We start from the raw sequence: 17,614 nt of genomic DNA on the forward strand, positions 1-17,614 counted from the left end.
CCGAAGGCAGAGACTTAATCCACTGAACCACCCATGTGCCCCTAGAGTTCAGGTTTTACTAGCAGGTGATGCCTGCAGGGGCCCCTTCTCCCAGGCACACGACTCCCATGCCTTGGTGCTTCTCTAGGCTGTGAGCTCCCTGAGGAGAGGGGCCTTCATCATCCTTTTCAGCCTCCCCAGAAACGAAGGAGAGGGCTGTTACACAGAGGCATCCTACAGACGCGTGTCTATCAGAACTTTCTCGCTTAACCACACACCACTCTTCGTGGCATCGGCCCCTGGGGCCCGCAGCTGTGGTTCTGTCCCTTAGCAGCCCTTGACTGTTTGCAAAGCTTTTCCCAGGAGATTCCCACAACGACCACCACGCCTGAGGTTGAGAGGAAAGCTATTTCTAGCCCTATTTAATCAGCGAGCAAACATTCCTTGCAGGGCCACAATAGTGCACCTGCGTAAAGAACTTTTGTTTTGCAAAGAGCTCTAGCAGTGATGTCACCTTCGAGGGCCAGGACTCTGAAAAGCAGCGAGCTGAATGCACAGGCAAGAATGTGGACTTCGGCCTCACAGAGCACTGGGTTCAAATTCCAGCTCCCCAGCTTGGAAACCCGAGTTAAGTACTGTAGGCTCTACGTGCACCTGTAAATGGGAGGCACAGGGATATCTTACCTGGGGATGCCGTTCTGAGAATTAAAGCAGAGAGCAGCATTTGGGTTACCTGGAATGAAGAAAGCCACCAATTCATGTTGACTGTTGTTTCCTTTTCTTTCTTTCTTTCTCTCTCTCTTTTTTTTTTCTGATGAGGGCTGGGAGGAACCGAATGAAACCTCACACTACAGGGGCTGCAGGTGACCTGAGGTCTAGCCCCAAAAGGGAAAGCCCCACTTGGGGTTCAGGGGTTCTCAGGGCCAGGCGGCTGGGGAGTTAGGAGGGGAGTGTGAAGAACACAGCCCTCGCCGGCAGCTGATGGCCTGTGGGAGGCCATTCTCTCCAAAGCAGGGACCCCTGCAGCCACCCGGTGGATTTTGTGGATTGGGCCACACCTCACAGAGCTTTGTAACTCCCCACCCGCTAGCGGATAACGTCTTTCTCACCGGGGGGGTTTCCTGCTGTTAAAAACAAACAAAGGCTGTAGACACTCGGCTAGAGGCCTGGCAGGGGAGGGGCAGTAGGAGAAATGGCCTGAGGGTCTGGAATAACTCCCTACCGCAACTGCGGGGTTTGCGCCTAGAAGGCCCTGAATTCTGCTGGTGGGGAGACAATCCCCAGGTGCCCCAATGTCCTGGGGTTTCTTTGCTTCCCACCGACCCTAAGTTTGAATACAGAAACCTCCCGAGTACTCCCCCTCTGCCCCACTTTCTGCGAGTTCACAGCTTTGGAAACAAAGCTCTCTCCCAGTTTTGGGGGTGTCGAATTTCGGATTTTTTGGTATCATAAGATTTCAAACACCCAGTAATGTAATCCCCCCTTCCCTCCAAGATAAATTCTAAAGCGCCCCCTTTCATTCCTTCATGAACTCAACAGATGTCTTTGAGGCCCATTTTCTGCCCGGGACTTGATTCACAAGGCCCAAGGGACCACTGGCTCCGGCTATTATCCAGGGAGTCTCAGGGATCCCCAAATCTCCATCCCCCCATCCCAACTCTCTCTTTCGCACACGGGCTCGGGGGCTCTCAGCCGGTGTGATCTCACTGAGGAGAGAATAAAAAAACAATAAACAAAAACCCAACCACCACAACAAAAACAGCTCCAGGGACTCCGGCGCCGCCAAAGCACCTGGCCGGCATCAGCCCGCGCACATCCAAGAGCGCGCCCCGACTTCCTGGGCCTCAGCCTTCCGCGCGCCCTTTCTCGGACCCGGGTGCCCCAATGGGTGCACCGCCAGCCTCTGGCCGGACGGCGCTCGCTCGCTGCCAGTCTGGCCCTCTCCAGCCCCACACTGCAACCGAGCTTCCTGAGTGTGGGTGCAGAGAGTGGACGCCACGGCAAGAGCTCGGCCCTCCCCTCTCGCCGCTCGGTTCCCACGACTTCCTCCCGGCGCCCGCCCGACTCGAGGTCTGGGCCGCGCGGGGTCCTTCGCGCACCAGGCAGGGCCGCCGCCGGCCAGGGTCGCCCACGTGGGCGTGCTCTGCTCCGGGCGGGGGAAGGCCGGGCGCCCTTCGGAAGGCTGGGGGTGGGCAAGGCGCCCGGGGGCGGAGGCGGCGGGGCGCGGGGGAGGAGGCGGGGAGCCCCGGCGGCGAGGGGGCGGTGACAGCGCTTGGAAAGGAGGCTGCACGCGGATTTGCATGAAACACAGACTGGGAGCGGGCGGGAGCGGGAGAGGGAGCGGGAGCGGGAGCGCGGCGCACGCCCCGGGCCGGCCCAGCGAGCGAGCGAGCGAGCCGGGGAGGAGGAGGGGAGCGGGGAAGCGAGGCTGCCGAGGCGGAGGGATCTGCGCATCAAAGCGAGCGAGGCGAGCAAAGTTTGGCTGGGGGTTGGACTTTCCTTCCTGGAGGCGGCACCCAAACAGCTACCCCGTGCGGAAACCCAAACTTTCTTCTGCCACTCTGAGTCTCGCGGCCGCCGCCTCCGCCCCGCGTTCGGGGCCTTCCCGACCCGGCGCCGCTGTCCGCCCGCCTCCCCCGCCGCCCTCCTTCCCGCCGCGGGAACCGCTCGGGCGCAGGGCCGCGCGCCGAGCCCCGCTGGCTGCAGCGCCGCGGCCCGTCCCGGAGCACGGGCAAGTTCGCCGGGAGTTGGGGCGAAGTTTGGGCGGCCGAGCTCCCCTCTGCGCCCCCTCGGCGCCCCGCCGAGCCCAGCCCCGCCGGGGGCGCCCCTCGCAGCCCGCGCGCCCTCCCCAGCCATGTCGTCCATCCTGCCCTTCACCCCCCCGATCGTGAAGCGCCTGCTGGGCTGGAAGAAGGGCGAGCAGAACGGGCAGGAGGAGAAGTGGTGCGAGAAGGCGGTCAAGAGTTTGGTCAAGAAGCTCAAGAAGACGGGGCAGCTGGACGAACTGGAGAAGGCCATCACCACGCAGAACGTCAACACCAAGTGCATCACCATCCCCAGGTGGGGGGCCCTAGCGACCCGGGGAGCGCGCCCGCCCAGACCCCTGGCATGGCGGGGCCGGTCGGGTGGGGTTGGAGCGAAAGGGCTCGTGTGTGTGTGTGTGTGTGTGTGTGTGTGTGTGTGTCTGTAAGGGGGGCAGTGGGAGCGCGGTCCGGAAGAGGCTGGGGGGGACCCCAAACAAAACCTTCTCTGGATTTGCAAAGATTCAGAGCCTGGGGCTTCCATGGGGCACTCTCACTTCCAGACCTCACATTCGTGTTTCACCTCCGCGAAAGGGGGGTGCTGCTGGAATTGGCAGCCCCCACTCCGGGGAGCTGCGGGACAGAAGTTGAGGCCCGCTTTGTTCAGTTCCGCGGGCCGGAGCCCCTCCTCCGCCGCCGCCTCCCGCCCCCGCGGCCCGCGCTCGTGGAGGTGGTGGTGTCTCTCCCTTTCTTTCCTTCAGTCCTGTCCCCCCACTTCTTTCCTCCGCAACAGGAATGCAGTCCGTACAGCTGGGGCTGTGGGTGAGGAGCGGGAGCCTCGTGATTGACAGATTCCTTCTTCGTTCTCTCTTTGCCTTCGGGATTAGCATTTTTATCCAGTATTTTTAGACTCGGTTGTGCCAGTCTCCCGCCCCCTCCGCACACACGCACTTTAGTTGCCGCGCAGTGCTTTCAAATGAGAGAAGTGGCAGAGGTTAGGGTCTTCTCTTCTCCCCCTCCCCCGCCGATTTTTTTGTCCAGCTTTCAGCCTGAGATTGCGGGCTGATGGAGGAGAGAACGAGCTTCGAGCTGATCAGATAACAACGCACCCCAAAGTGGGCCTCGCATCGGCCCTCGCATTCCTGCAGAGCCCTCCTTCCCAAAGCGCTTTGCCATCTGTCTGGACCTCCTTTCTCCTCCGCATCGCGCTAGCTAGGTCAGGCGGGAGCTCACAGATGGCTGATAGAAGGGGTCAGTGACTTCACTCCCCAGGGCTTTCTCTTAGTGTTGCTGCCCCTGGCTGGGAAGTGTGTGTGTGTGTGTTTGAGAGAGAGAGGGAGAGTCAGGGTAGGGGGGACACCTTAGCCTCCTATCTCTCCCTCTGGGCCGCCTTTAAATTCGGACTCTGCACCAAGGATGTTTGTGTGTGTGCATAGGCGTTTGTGTGTGTGCATAGGGGTGGGATGTCCCTGGGGGTCCCAGGCTGCAGAGGAATGAGCAGAGGGTCTGCAGGGCCCGAGTCCCACAGAGATTGTGGGCCTTGCCGCTGGGCCAGGAGTGGACTGCCTCCTTGGCCACCTGCTTGGGGCAGCTGTACACGGCCTGCCAGCCGTGTGAGGCAGGCACAAAGCAACATCTGTCCACAGGAACCCAGAACGGGCCTCCTCTGGAAATAAATGCCACATATGGTGGAAGAGCTGGCTTAAAAAGTAGTATATTTTTTTTTTAACTGGGTGGATCCAGTCAATAAAGGGGGGGGAAGGTGGTGTGTCGTCTGGGAAGTGCGCCCTGGGCCTGTGATCAGGAGCCAGAATTTACTTCAGAGGCGGTGGTGTGATGTGATGGGGTCGTGAGCCTTGGATTCTGGGCCCAGCTCTGGTTCTGAATTCTTCTTTATTCCTTTGGTTAGGGGGGCGGGGGTAGGGTGAATGAGTGTCATACTTCTCACATCTGAGGAGGGGTGTGCAAAACGTGCCTTCTTACCTGTCTGGGTGCATTGAGGACAAGTGCTTTGTGCCTTGAAACAGGAAAAAAAAGAAAGAAAGGCATTAGTTATAAAATGAGCAGCTGTGTAAAGTGCTTTATAGTTTACAAAGCACTTTCACATGGTTTTAATGAGATCAAGAAAGAAACTCCTGGAAAATAGATAAGGCCGTCAGACTGCAGATTTATCTCCTTTTTAAAGTTGAGAAAACTGGAGGAGGGAGATGAAAAGGGTTGGCCCAGTGGACTTGGGACTCTGACCACATGTGCTCCTTTTCCTACCACAGGCTGCTCTCTACTTCCAAAGTTCTGAATACATTCTTTGCTGAATGCTAGAGCACAGTTAGCTTGGGGCAGGGGCAGCCGTGGATCTCTGTTGGTAAGGTTGCTAATGTTCTGTCTTTGGGTTGGTGACTGCTGGGAGGAAAACCCTTGCTTTCTCTTGCCTTGGTCAGGGTTTGCCCTCTAGGGAAGCTCAGCTAGGGCCTGCCCTTTCCTCTTCCAAAGTCCTCCACAGCGTGAGGCATAGGAACAGTTTGGACCTTTCTGAGTTCAGGCTAACTTGCACCTGGCCTTCGCACGACTCTCTGTTAGGAGTGCAGTATCTTCCACCTGCCTAGCAAGGGCCGAATAGGAAGGTAGATTTTGTTTTTAATCTTTTCTTCGGGAAACCCAGTTGTTTGGGTGGATCCAGACAAAATGGATTTCCATCCCCGGATTTTGTGCCCACGCCTCTGGGTCACCTTGTCTCCCTTGGCAACGGCTGCCACTGTTTTGGTCGTGGGCAGGAAACTAAAGGCCACGTCTTGGGGAGGTGTCTAGCTGGCCTCCACGTTGGTGATATCAGTGTGTCTGCTAAGCCCCAAAGAGTGTGGTGGTGGTGTATGTCAAATTGTCTGCTGTCTCTACACTACCTTGTATAACGAAGGCTTTGGAGAGCTGACCAAGGGCGATGTTTAACCTAGTTATCCCATGGTGTGTGGAGGGGGATGGGGGACTGAGTGGTTAAAACTACCCTGGGGTTTCAGGAGACCTCAATCTGGAGAGATTTGACAAGCGTGTTTTGGCTAATGTGTAATCATGATCAACAGCAGCAACCTTTGGCAAGGACGGCAGTATCCTAGGGTCTTCCAGACGGCAGGCTTGCTTGTGTTAACGCCGGCTGTAACCTGTCTCGGTGATCAGGAGAGCTGGAGCGATGCAGGCTTACTGATACCAAGAATGTAAAAGAGACCCGTGCCAAGGAAGTGGTAAGAGCTTGATTTAGAATCACCAGGCGAGAGGCTATCAGGAGACTCTGAGGTCTGGCAGTCTGGGCAGAACTTAGACAAGTTGTATAACAGCATCTTACCCGTCACCTGCCCGAGTATCTGAGTAAGGCAGCAGGCATCTTCCTGGCCAGCTGGGAAGCATGGAGTCCTAGCTTTACCACGGAGAGGAAGAGAAGGTGTGCTCATGCTGGGTCAGTAATCGGGCCAGGCACACTTAAGAATAACTTGTTTTGATGGACACTGGTAACTGTCCTTCTACCGACGGGCTCCATGCCTTGGCCTGGTTGTTGGGAGCTGGACCAGGCTTCCAGTCTGGTTGGTTTGGGAGGGAATCTGGGCTTTCTTGTGTCAACGTCCAGAGGAAAATGGGGGAATTGAACCAGACAGTGGGTCTGACACGTGCCATCTCCTCTTCCTCTGTGACTCTGTTCTTTGAACACGGCTTCCTCCTGTTCACCACCTGGAATTTGCCAGGCTACTCTCCCCCTAGGGAGAAAGGGAAAAGATGGTCATCTTTAAGGCTCCTTTCTCAGACGTCTGGGGGCAGACCTATGACCAGGTCTGCCTGACCTCACTGACAGGAGATAGTGAGGTCAATCTCCTGTCCCCCCACCTCCCTTGCTGCCGCTCAGAGCGCCACTCTGGTCCCTCAGGAAGCAAGCCCACCTCCGGCTGCCAGGGAGGCTGTCCATCCACTCCTTTCCCTGGTTAACCTTGATGAAGGGAGTTTCACACAGGGAGCTGGGGAGAGGAAGGGCCCCACAGACCACAGAAGCTGCCCTGGGGGGCTGGCTCCGAGCTCTGGCTGAATCTTGGAGCCACTTGGTGTTCCCTTGGCATTTGGAACCTTGGAACTTGCCGCTTGCCCCAGGAGTTGAATGTTTGGGCTAGTGTATCTTACAGACAGCTCTTTGCTCCCAGTTCCTGATCAGAGGCTACGGGGTTGGATCTTGTTGATTCATTGATGGTTCTTGGCCCCCTCCCAGGTCTGAGTCAATATTCCAGGCAATGGGAGAGGATGCGCAGGTAAATCTGAGATGGCTCCTGCCTGAGAGGAGCTTCCACTTCAATAAGGGAAGGATTAACAAGGCATTACGTGAAGGTCTAACTGCTATTGCTTTTTTATCCACCCCCCCCATCAGAAGAAAAATGAGTTCTAGCATGGAGTGATTTGAGGGTGGGGGCTGGGGACTATAATGTGTCTTTTAAATATTGTGGAAGTCCCTGCTAGAAAACAAAATAATGGCCGCCATCTGTTTTTGCCAGAAAAAAAAAAAATTCAAGTCCTGGATTTTACCATTTTCCTATCTCGAAGGATTGAGGAGTTCCCTTTAATGTCTCAGAGCCTTCTCATCTGCACCTGTGAAATCAGGCTGATAGAAGGCCTATGGAGATGTTTTGTAGACCAGGGAGTTTGACAGATATGTGTTACGTTTTCAGCCTTCTGTGTTTATCACTCATTCGTAACTGAATTATTCACTCATTTGTTAAATACCTAGTACCATTAACAAGGCAGGACACCAGTGCTTAAGGAGCTCCCTGTCCAGGGGTAGGGGTGCGGGGAAACGGACTTGGCCAAAGATACAGGAAATGTGCTACAGCCCAGGGATGGACAAAGTGCCCAGGGACATGGGGACAGACTGATAATTCTGTGGGAGGGGGTGGGGAGAGAGGGAAGGGTCAATGCGAGGAATTACTATCCAAAGGAAGTTTCTGGACTACAAACATGATCACATGAACTTGTGGGTACGTGGTGATACCGGTCTCTAAGAATGAGGATGTCTTTATCTTCTTGGTCTTTTGCTAAACTGAGTACTGTTGTAAAAAATGTTACTTCGTGGCCTGCATGGAAGGGTCAGTGACCGGTGTGCAGTATTTACTCCACTTACAGCATTCTCTCGTTGAAGTAAGAGGTAATTTAGTATTGCAAACCTGAAATTCAGGTTTCCTTGGTGGGAACGGTGACTTTAGATATATTGGCTCAGAATGTAACAAAGAGTGTCAGTAAAAACTGGGTAACTTGTTGATTATCGTGGATACTTAGAATTTCAGCATTCTGGTGTGACCTAGCTTTCTGGGTCTCTGGTTAACACTTGCTGAACTGAATCCTGTAAGCCTGACTTTCTGCGTGGACATAAGAGCTTTGAATGATCTATTTTTTTAAAAATCTTCGCAAGGATTCGTTTCAAATGACCATTTTAATCGTGGAAGAAAGTCGGCCAATACGGTAGTCATTTAGTTCTGATGAGAAATGCAAGAAGCCGATGAAATTGAGAGAATGTGGCTCAAGCTTATCACATCAGAAATCCAATTAAAATGAGTTCTTGAAAAATAAATATTGGTTTAATAATGTAAACTTGTAATTGCTGTATTATTTTAACGGAAATAAAATTAACATGATTTAATGGACCGAGCGACCATTAATTTTCCCTTGTTAATTTATTAAGGGATTTTAATGCCATGTAACGCACAATACAGCCATTGTTCTGCGTGAGCTCCTTTATGAAATAAATAGGGCCAGGCAGCGCTGGCTTTAAAAATTGAAATCAGACTTTATTCCCACTACTTACTCTCCCATCTTTTTATTCTGCTTCCCGCCCCCCCAGCCTCCTAAAAGGGAGATAGAGCTTTCTGCAATTAACAAGGCTCATGATTAGACCTAATAAACTTTTTGTCCTTCTCTGTGTCTGGGGCTGGGAGGTTTTACCACCTGGTGCAGGTGGGAATGGCCGGGGCCCAGTTGGACGGTACTAGCCACTCCCCCAGAGGGGGCGGGGACTCGTCTGCTGACCACTGAGCAGTTCTTGGCCACGGAGCCTTCAACGTGTCTCTACCTTCAAGACCAGTGGATCCTGGAAACAGTTGGAAATGGCCATATCAACCCCACCCGCCAGAAATTTGGTTTCTCATTTTACTCTGTGCCAAGTTTCAGAACCACGATCCCCAGAGAACTTGTCCCCTTCCTTGTTCTGCTTTCCTGCATCATCCGTCCCTGGAGCCAAACGCTATGCTAGGGGGCAGGAGTGACAGAGTAAAGAAGACCGGCACCACCCCTACCGTCTGGTCGCTTCTAGTCCACCGGCTGCCAACACGGGTTCTTTGGATTTGTAATAATGCCGTAGGTGTTCCCCCTGGTGAATTTGTAAATACTGTTTTCTTGATGCCAGAGAACCGAATCACTCAAGCTCTACAGTTTACGGATTCCTGACAAAGGGGATTTGCGTGTGTGTGTGCCAGTGTACGTGAGTGTGTAACGGTATTCTTTGTTTTTATTTAATTAATGGTTTTAGAAATAATAAATCTGTAGTACAGGTCACCCTATTCGCTGGTGATTACCCGAGGCCCCTGCTGTAAACAGAGCCAGCCACAGCCGTATCTGCTGTAGAATGTTTTGACAGAGAGACTCAATTGAAAATGAAAACACAGTCGAAGCCTATTAATTAAGAAGTTTGGCTAATTCTGGACTAGGCTGAAGTTTGTTTAGCAGGCTTTTTCTCCCCAGAAATGCTGTCAAAGAAAAATTTGTTATAAACAGGGCTTTGGGGTTCCTTTTGGAGGCAGGAGTCAGCAGACCTGGGATAGGTTCTAGGCTTAGCTCTGTTTCCGATTGGCTGTGTGACCTGGGGCAAATTGCTTAACATCTCTGGGCCTCAGATGTTCCCAGTTCATAGGTGAGCAAAGCGTTATTGAAGGGCCTAACACTAAAATGATTTTCATGTAAGCATTTCAGGAGCTCTCCTTTGGATGCATTTAGTTGAATAATACATCCCAGGTCTTTCTTGATTATTAATGTCCTGAGAGCCTGTCGGTCTGGAGCCAATTAATTTATACAAGTGAAAGTAATAAAACTCCAATCCAGTCTTAATTTTGATTATGTTACCCTTCTCTCCTCCCTGCCTCTCCCTTAACTCTCTGAATCTAAATCCCCAAAATTTAACTACCAAGGAATATAAAAATGACCAAATTTGAGGCTAGAGACATGAAGGCTATGTGTCTTAAGATGTATTGAGCAATTTTTCTCCTTTTGTTGCTATTTTTGGCCATTCTCAGAGCCGGAAGTTTACAGACACTAATGACCACAGACGCCTAAAAACGGCGACCTGTGAAGAGGTAGGCATTCTAGAGGATACCTGTGGAAAATGTTTGCTCATATGTCAGAGCTTACCCAGGAAGCCTCCTTTATTTATTTTCAAGTATCTATATAAAGAAAGGCTATACTTTTGGAAAGCATTTTGCCTTTTGGTAGGCAGTGTGGAGGTTACAAGTTGAAACCCCAGCCAGGGAATGAAAAGTGAGTTTCCCCCCGAAAAAGTACTTTTTCTGTAACCCCTGGCCCTCCATGCTAACATCAGGCAAGTTTTTCTCCTTACTGCTCTGCTCAGCAAAGGACGAGAGCGCTGTGTAAGACACATTGTGTACGGGTTTACCTCTGAACGCTCCAGAGCTATAAATCTGGTTGCTTTTGCTGCTCCGTGTTCCATCACCGATTGCCAAGCCAAGTTGTAGCTCTGAGGTGTCACTTTTTTTTTTTTTCCTTTTAGACTGGACTCTTGAAAATAGTGATGCTTTTTGGGTGTGTGTGTTTTAAAGGTCTGTTTTTACGCTGTCACGGCTCAAAAATGCCAAAAGGCATTTTTTCCTTAAAAAATCACCTCTGGGCTAAGCCCAACTGTGGAGTATTGGATCCAGAAAAGACTTTTTGAGTAGTTACAAGCGGCTGAAAGCAGGCCCTGACGATGGAAATTGGGTTTTTCCTTTTGCTTCAAATCTTTCCCGTTGTAAAGTCTCTCTGACCCTCGTTGAATTCAGAGTCAAGGTCTCTGTGTGCATGGGAGGGCTGGGTGAGTTGGTTTATTCTGCTGTCCCTTTAAATTTTGCATGTAGCCATTTATTTCTAACCCAACAGATGCTTAAAATATTACCTGGGGAGCAGGGGTGGGGATGGGGTGGGCGTGGGTGGACAGGAAAAGCCTGGTAATGAAGAAAGAGCAAAGGGCACTGGAGTCTGACAAGCCTGGGTCTGCGTCTGCCAGTTGCTGGCTCTGTGGCAAACTTGGGTACATGTGCTTCAATTTCTTGAGCCTGTTTCCTTACCTGTAAAATGGGGATGGGACGGCCATAAATCAACTCAAAAGAGGTAAGAGAGATCAAGCCCTTGTCCCATATTTGCAGCTCACGGCCCATAGTAGGTGCTCAGTAAACACTCCCCTTCCCTTTCAGGAGGGATCTTTGACAGAGAGTGACAGTGGATTGCAGCAGAGGACACCCCCCCCCCCCCCCCCGCCACCTTGCTCTTTGAGCTCACCCTTGGGAGAACCTCAGTTCCCATAGTGACAGAATCCCCGCCCCCAGCCCAGTGAGGGCCCCCAAGCATGCCACTGGTTGGTTGAGGGCTAGGGCAGCCAAGGAAAGAGAAACAATTCATATTCTTGGGTGGTTCTGCCCTCCTTCTCCCCCTCCCCCTCTTTATTGTCATTTAAAAAATTGTTTGGCTGACTAAAAATAATAGTATTGAAAACAAACTTTGATGAATCAGGGCTCCTGGGGCGGGGGATGGGCCGGCTCCTGAAGCAGAAATGCGGTGACTCACACCCTTGTCACCGATAGCCAGCCGGTAAGTGTGTGCAAGTGCACAATGTTTGTTGTTGCTGGGGTTTTTTGTTTTTTTGGTTTTTTTTTTGAGACCTGGTTGGAAAGCAGTTCTGGTCCCAACCACCACTTCACCATTTGGCTTGGTGGTTGAGTAAGGATGGTCAGCACTGGCTGTGTAGATGCGGGCGGTGGTGCCCTTGACTGCCCTTAGGTGTTCACAAGAGAGGACTCCTGCCTACAGGGCCGGGCTTTAGTCCTCCTTCCGGGGGTGCTCCCTCTCACGTGACAGCTGTAGGGTCAGGGATGGCCCATCTAGGGCCCATACCTCCTCCTTCCAGGCTATGCTTTGGGTCCTGACCCTTCAGTTCCCTGCCCCGGTCGTCTCAAGATTGCTTCCAAGTCCTGTGTGGGCCTTTCCTGGATCCATCTGCCCCAGGGAGGGCATACTGCGTTGGCCATGGACATGTGTGCACCCGTGGGCCTAAGGTTCTGACAAGGCGTGCAGGGCAGGGGGATGGAGGAATCAGATGGAATTCACACTTGTGGCGTCTGTATGGGTGTGCATGAAGCCGGTCAGTATGTGTGATGGTGCCAGGGGTAGGCTGGCCTCTGGGCCCTGTTCTCCCTGAATGTCCACATTCCCCTGTGAAACCCAGGAGTCAGGGAACTCTAAATGCAAAGCTGGCCTTCCGAGGTTGCACTAAGGTATTTCGCAGGGTAGAAGGATAGAATATATTATATTTATTGGTTTGTAACCTTGACTTCTATCTTTCAAACAGGACCTATGGCATGTGGGCCTTTGCACGTCCTCTGCTTAGGACCCACCAGTGGCGGAGCAGGCCTGTTTCTAGCACCTCCTCTCTATTTTGGGGCCACGACTGAGGCCCAGCCTAGGTGGTACCACTGTATGGACAAGGCTCTGGGGACTTCCACGGAGATTGATTTCCTTCCCCTTGAACCTGGATCCGGGTGGATTACAACTCAGGGAGAAGGCAATATGTATTGTAGTTGCCAGTCTCAGAAGTGGGATGAAGAGCAGGACGGCCGCAGGTGCATTTGTTTGCTGATGTGTTTACTGGGCACTGACGTTGTGTTGGGCCTTAGGGGATGTGGAGACGTAGAGGTGAGGTCCTATCTCTGAGCTGCATAGAGGCAGGACAGGTCCCACTGACCACTGTTAGGGAGGGTTTATGGGACAGATGCTCTCATAAAGGTCACATCAGTATTGACTTGGGAGCCCAGGGGAAGAGCAGCTCTCTTTTTGGGGGGAAGGCAGGAGGCTTCCCAGAGGCGGTGGTTCTCCAGCAGGACCTCAGTGGATGGATAGAGCATGCACATGGGGCAAAGGCTGCCTGGTACACTGGCCAGACGGAGCACTGGAGGAGATTTCCGGGTGGCCAGGCCATGGAGGGGGTGTGTGGCCAGGCTTCAGTAGGCCAGGCTTGGCATTTGGACCTTGCTCTTTGAGCACTTTGGGGATTTTCAAGTAGGGGTCCAAGCCATCGCTGGGTTGGGACTTCATTTCCTCCCCGACCTCGGGGCTGGTAGAAGATTTCCTGCCTGAGTTACCCAGGTCAGAGTCCTAATCCCTCACACCACCATGTGGACAGCTTTAGGCTATGTCTGGGCCTGGTGAAAATAGCGTTTTGTTCGTTCTCAGGGGAGAAGACTAGCTGTCCAGCCAGGAGGGCTCCGGGAGCCCGAGTGTTCAGGTAATTAGCTGGTGAGTCATGCTCACCTCTTCCCACGGATTCCTTGGGAAAGTGAGCCGAGTGGTGCCTGGTCCCTTCAAGCAAAGGCCTCGAGACCAGATCTTGGCGTCCCCTGTGGTGTCCCGTGTGCCTGGCCCAGCGCCTTGGGTGGAATGTCCCCGGACAGGGTTCTTTGGTTCCTTCCTTGATGACCATCTAGGCCAGCAGGCCTTTCACTTCCCGACCACATTGCAGTCGGCAAGCATGCCTCCCTTCTCTCCTGCAGATTCACAGAACGCTGTTTCAGTGTCTTAAAAAAACAGATTATATTCCCTAATTAGGGAACAGCATCGTTTACTTAAGTCTGTGTTGTTCATTTCTTTTTTTAAAAGTTTATTTATGTTTCTTAGTAATCTCTGCACCCAGCGTGGGGCTCGAACTCACAACCCTGAGATCAAGAGTCCCAGGCTCTTCCAACTGAGCCCGCCCGGTGCCCCCGTGTTGCTCATTTCTGTCAGCCCCGAGAGCAAGCCGAGAGCCTGCTGACCATTTAGAGGTTGGGTACAACTTAACAAATGTGGTTGGAGTCAGCTTGCTGTGGATGGATGCTGGCAGCAGAAGCTGGCAGGTTTTCAGAAGGTAAGGTTTTGTGTCCACGGACTGCTCGTGGTTTGTGGACTGTTTTTGAAGACACCCATGGAGCCCCGCTTCTGAAGGGACCGCAGACCACTGAGGAGAGCTCTGGGTTTATGCTCGGGAGAGGCAGGTTCAGACCTCTGCTCCCCTACTCGCTGCTTTGGTGACACAGGTGGGTCCCCTCGCTTCTTTGAGCCTCCTTTCTTCATCAGTGAAACGGGAACAATACTACCTTCCCCAGTAGGACTGTTGACATTATTTATGTGGATGAGCTATGCATTCAGAGCACTCGCAGACTGGAAAATATTACAGCGTCATTTGCTATTTCTTTATGAAGCGCGGCTCTGTCGTATCGCTAAAGATGCTTTCTGAGAGAGAAGGACTGAGGCTTGCGAGTTCACACCCAGATTTTCACCAAGGCTTTCGAGAAAAATCACAAAGGATGCACAATTCAACTGGAGTATGAACTCGGGGCGTGCATGCTTGGGGAGGCGGCAGTGCCAGAACCTTCCACGAACTGATGCTCTGGGCCCTGCCTGAGGATTTCACTCGGCAGTGTTGACCTGGGGCCGGTCACCTGAGCCCTCTCGCCTGGGGGTGGGACAGTGTGAACCGAGTGCTGACTGTATGCCCGAGGCTATCATGGGCCACCTATCAACTAGTTCGTCTTCTTTCCCCATCTGCCGTACTCTGAGAAGGGTGGGTTACTCATGGTCACAGAGGAGGGTGCTGAGGCTTTGAGGGGTCAATGGCAGAGCAGGAATCTGAGTTCAGATCTCTGGTTCCTGACTCTGACTGTCTGCTCCCCACCCCAGCTCCCCCACAAGGGGCTACCATTCTTACCGTTTTCAGCCTCATAAGCAGGTGATGGCCTAGGTAAGTTGCTTTAGGTCCCATGATAAAACATGGAGTTGGATTTGCCTCAGAAGCTCTACCAGCCCTTCTAGAATCGAGAGTGACGATAGAATTTATTGAACAGACCAGGATACTTCTAATAGTGAAAAGGGGGCGGTGCTGTTATTAATTAGGGCCCCAAAGCGGGCATAAGCCCAGACTGTCCAGCCAAACCTGGGCAAACAGGTGGCCTCAAGCCCCCTACCTCTGTGGCCACGGTTATGCCACCTGCCAAGGTAACTGGGAATGTTAGACCAGCCAGTTCATATGGTACCACTAAAGGGTAAGGGACTGTCTGGCTTACTTACTGTGAGTCCCAGGGAAGTGACTTCGCCTAAGGTTGTGTAGCAAGTTGGCAACACAATATTTGAAAACGGGATGAGGCCTTAGAAAGAATCACATTAGCACTAGAGCTTCCTTAAGTGGAGTAGAATTAGGGAATATTTGGCTCGGCTGATGGTTAGTCCGAAGGGAAAGGGACAGAGGGCAGGGGTGGGGGTGGCTGCTGGGAGACGGTGTAAGGCATTCCTCTGTCTGGAGAAGGTCTGCCGTCCTCTACAGGCCTCATCCCTTTGAAACCCAGGAGATGCCCTCAGGCCCAGTGAGACTGAGATGGTATTTAACGGCCAGGAGCAGAGACTTCTGGAAGCTGACCTCTCCCGCTCCCCCGTTCCATTTTAGAGGCCTTGAGGATCCCACTGGCCGGTGGCTGGTGCAAGTTTAGTGGCTAATCCTTCTGCTGAGGAATTTTGGAAGGCATTGAGGAAGGAATTAAAAATAACAGCAAGCATGCCTTCTCTTTCTCTTTGATTGTGTTAAATGCATGGAATGTGCCAGGGCCTCTGTGAAGCACGTGGCCCCACATAACCCCTCCGCCAGTGGAATTCCGCAGAGGACAGGGAAGGGCTCGGAGCCATTCCACCACTGCTTTGTGTTCTCAGGATTTGTTCCTGTGATCTTCTCTTGCCCTGAATAATTTGTCGGAAGTCTGGAGAGGTGAGTCCCCTGTGTTCTCCCAGCACACGGTTGTGGTAGGCGAGGCCCTGTCTGAGGAGCTCCAAGGAGAGCAGCTGGAGTGAGAGAGAGGACCGGTCACAGGCTGAGAAAAGGGAAGTGTAAATTCAAGCCGAGCTTGGCAGCATTTGCTTGGAGAACTTGAGCTGATACTGTGGAGCTCTGGTCGTCATCCTTTGTGGCTATGCCGTGTCTTATAAATAGCACAAGACGCATTCCCCCCCCCACCCCCCCGCCGCTTTCTCTGCCTCACAGACACAAGGAGGCATGTGTGTGGGTGAGTATGGGCAGGGAGTATTAATTATTTATGTTCCGGTTCTTCGGAGAGACATCGTGGGAACTGGGTCTTGGGCTCCATGGAGATGACCAGGCCGTCTCGTGGGTAAGGCGGCAGTCTGTTGCCGGGCTCCAGCAATCCAGATCGTTCCAGCCCTCTCCTCCGTAGCGGAGGCCCACAGTCCCTCATGCCTGGTACCACTCTAAGCCAGTTGGCCTTTCCCTCTCTGGTCCATCCCCTATCCTCTATCCGTATTGGGGCCAGACTCACTGCATTGGGGTACTTTGGGCTGCAAGTCACCTGAAACCCACGTACCACCTTCAGCAGTGGGGAGGTTTATTTTCTCTAAGTCGGAAGGCGGGGAGGGTTCCATCTTTCTGCTTGGCCCGTCTTCAGCCTGAGGGGTTCTGCCTTCAAGCTCCACCCCTCTGGGTCCCATGATGGCCCCAGCTACTGCAGGCATGACCCTCCTTACACGTCCAGGGGGCAGAAAAGGCCTCTTATCCTTGGGGGTCTCTCTCCAGGAAGAGCCTCCTGGGACCTCACTGGCCAGCGTCGTGTCTGGTGCAGTCATGGCACAAGTCATGGATTGTGAGAAGCCTCTTGGAGTCGTGGGTGTGGACTGTTTCTTTGGCTCATTACTGTGCTCAGTCCCTGCTAGGCACTTGGTAAATTTCAGTTAGCACATGCTGATTCCTGCTTACCTTCTCTGAGCAGATTCCTGAGCACTCACTCGATGTCTTGCTAATTCTGAGGTTGTGGTGGAAAGCCACTGCGGGAGCAGTTCCTGCCCCCACAGAGCTTAGAGTCCAGAGGAGATGGAGAAACAGTTAAGTGATGGAGAGCCTCTAGCGTGTGGCCCATGGCCGTCTGCCATGCGGCGTCTGTGGAAGCAGTGTGAGATCGGGGGTTTGGGGAGACAAATAGCTGTGTGACTCACAGGGAAGACCCTTGAGGCCTCAGAAAGCCGTGCCTGAGGGTGGCATCTTGTGACCCAAGCCAGGTGGCTTGAAGCAGTTCAGACTTCTGTCTCCTCCACTCCAGTCTTGTTTTCCTGTTGACAAAAGGAAGGCAGAAACTTGCCCTTGGGTGTGCAATGGGGGAAAGACACAGAGCTGAGAGCCTCCTGCCCCCAGGGGAAATTTTCTAAAGGTTCGTGTGGTATTCTGGTTTCAAAACCATGTGCCATTTAGCGGCATGCTCAGTGTCTTTGTGAGTCTCACTGGCTTTGAATCTGCTGGAAACTTTCTCTGAAAGCATATAGATGAAGAAATGAGAATTCTGTAAATGTTGTAGCGGTTAAAGACAAAAGTGCTGGCTGATTAATGTAGTTTTTTGGTTGTTTTCTGATGGAACTTTCTGCAGAGATGGAATGCCCTGCAGTCTTCCTGTCACAGAAAGCTAATAACTTGACTTCAGGTCGGCAAGTGCGTTTTCATTCTAATTCAGGGGGAAAAAAAAAAAGAGCCCGTCCCAAGGCTTCATGTTTCATTTTCCTATTGATCTAGATGCTGGGATAACTCGGGACCCCGGGGA

At 52.6% G+C, this 17,614-nt stretch overlaps 1 protein-coding gene across 1 annotated transcript in view; it reads left to right on the forward strand.

The window, feature by feature from the left end:
• Nucleotides 1-2,431: 2,431 nt before the first annotated feature.
• SMAD3 (SMAD family member 3) overlaps nucleotides 2,432-17,614 on the forward strand; it is a 112,739-nt gene continuing 97,556 nt past the window's right edge. Inside the window, exon 1 of the mRNA XM_080808401.1 lies at nucleotides 2,432-3,039. Within this exon, the coding sequence (XP_080664527.1) occupies nucleotides 2,834-3,039 (206 nt within the window). The 5' untranslated portion in view covers nucleotides 2,432-2,833. The remainder of the gene's footprint in view (nucleotides 3,040-17,614) is intronic.

The sequence above is a fragment of the Martes martes genome, assembly GCF_963455335.1.
Source record: "Martes martes genome assembly, chromosome: 7".
Lineage (NCBI taxonomy): Eukaryota > Metazoa > Chordata > Mammalia > Carnivora > Mustelidae > Martes > Martes martes.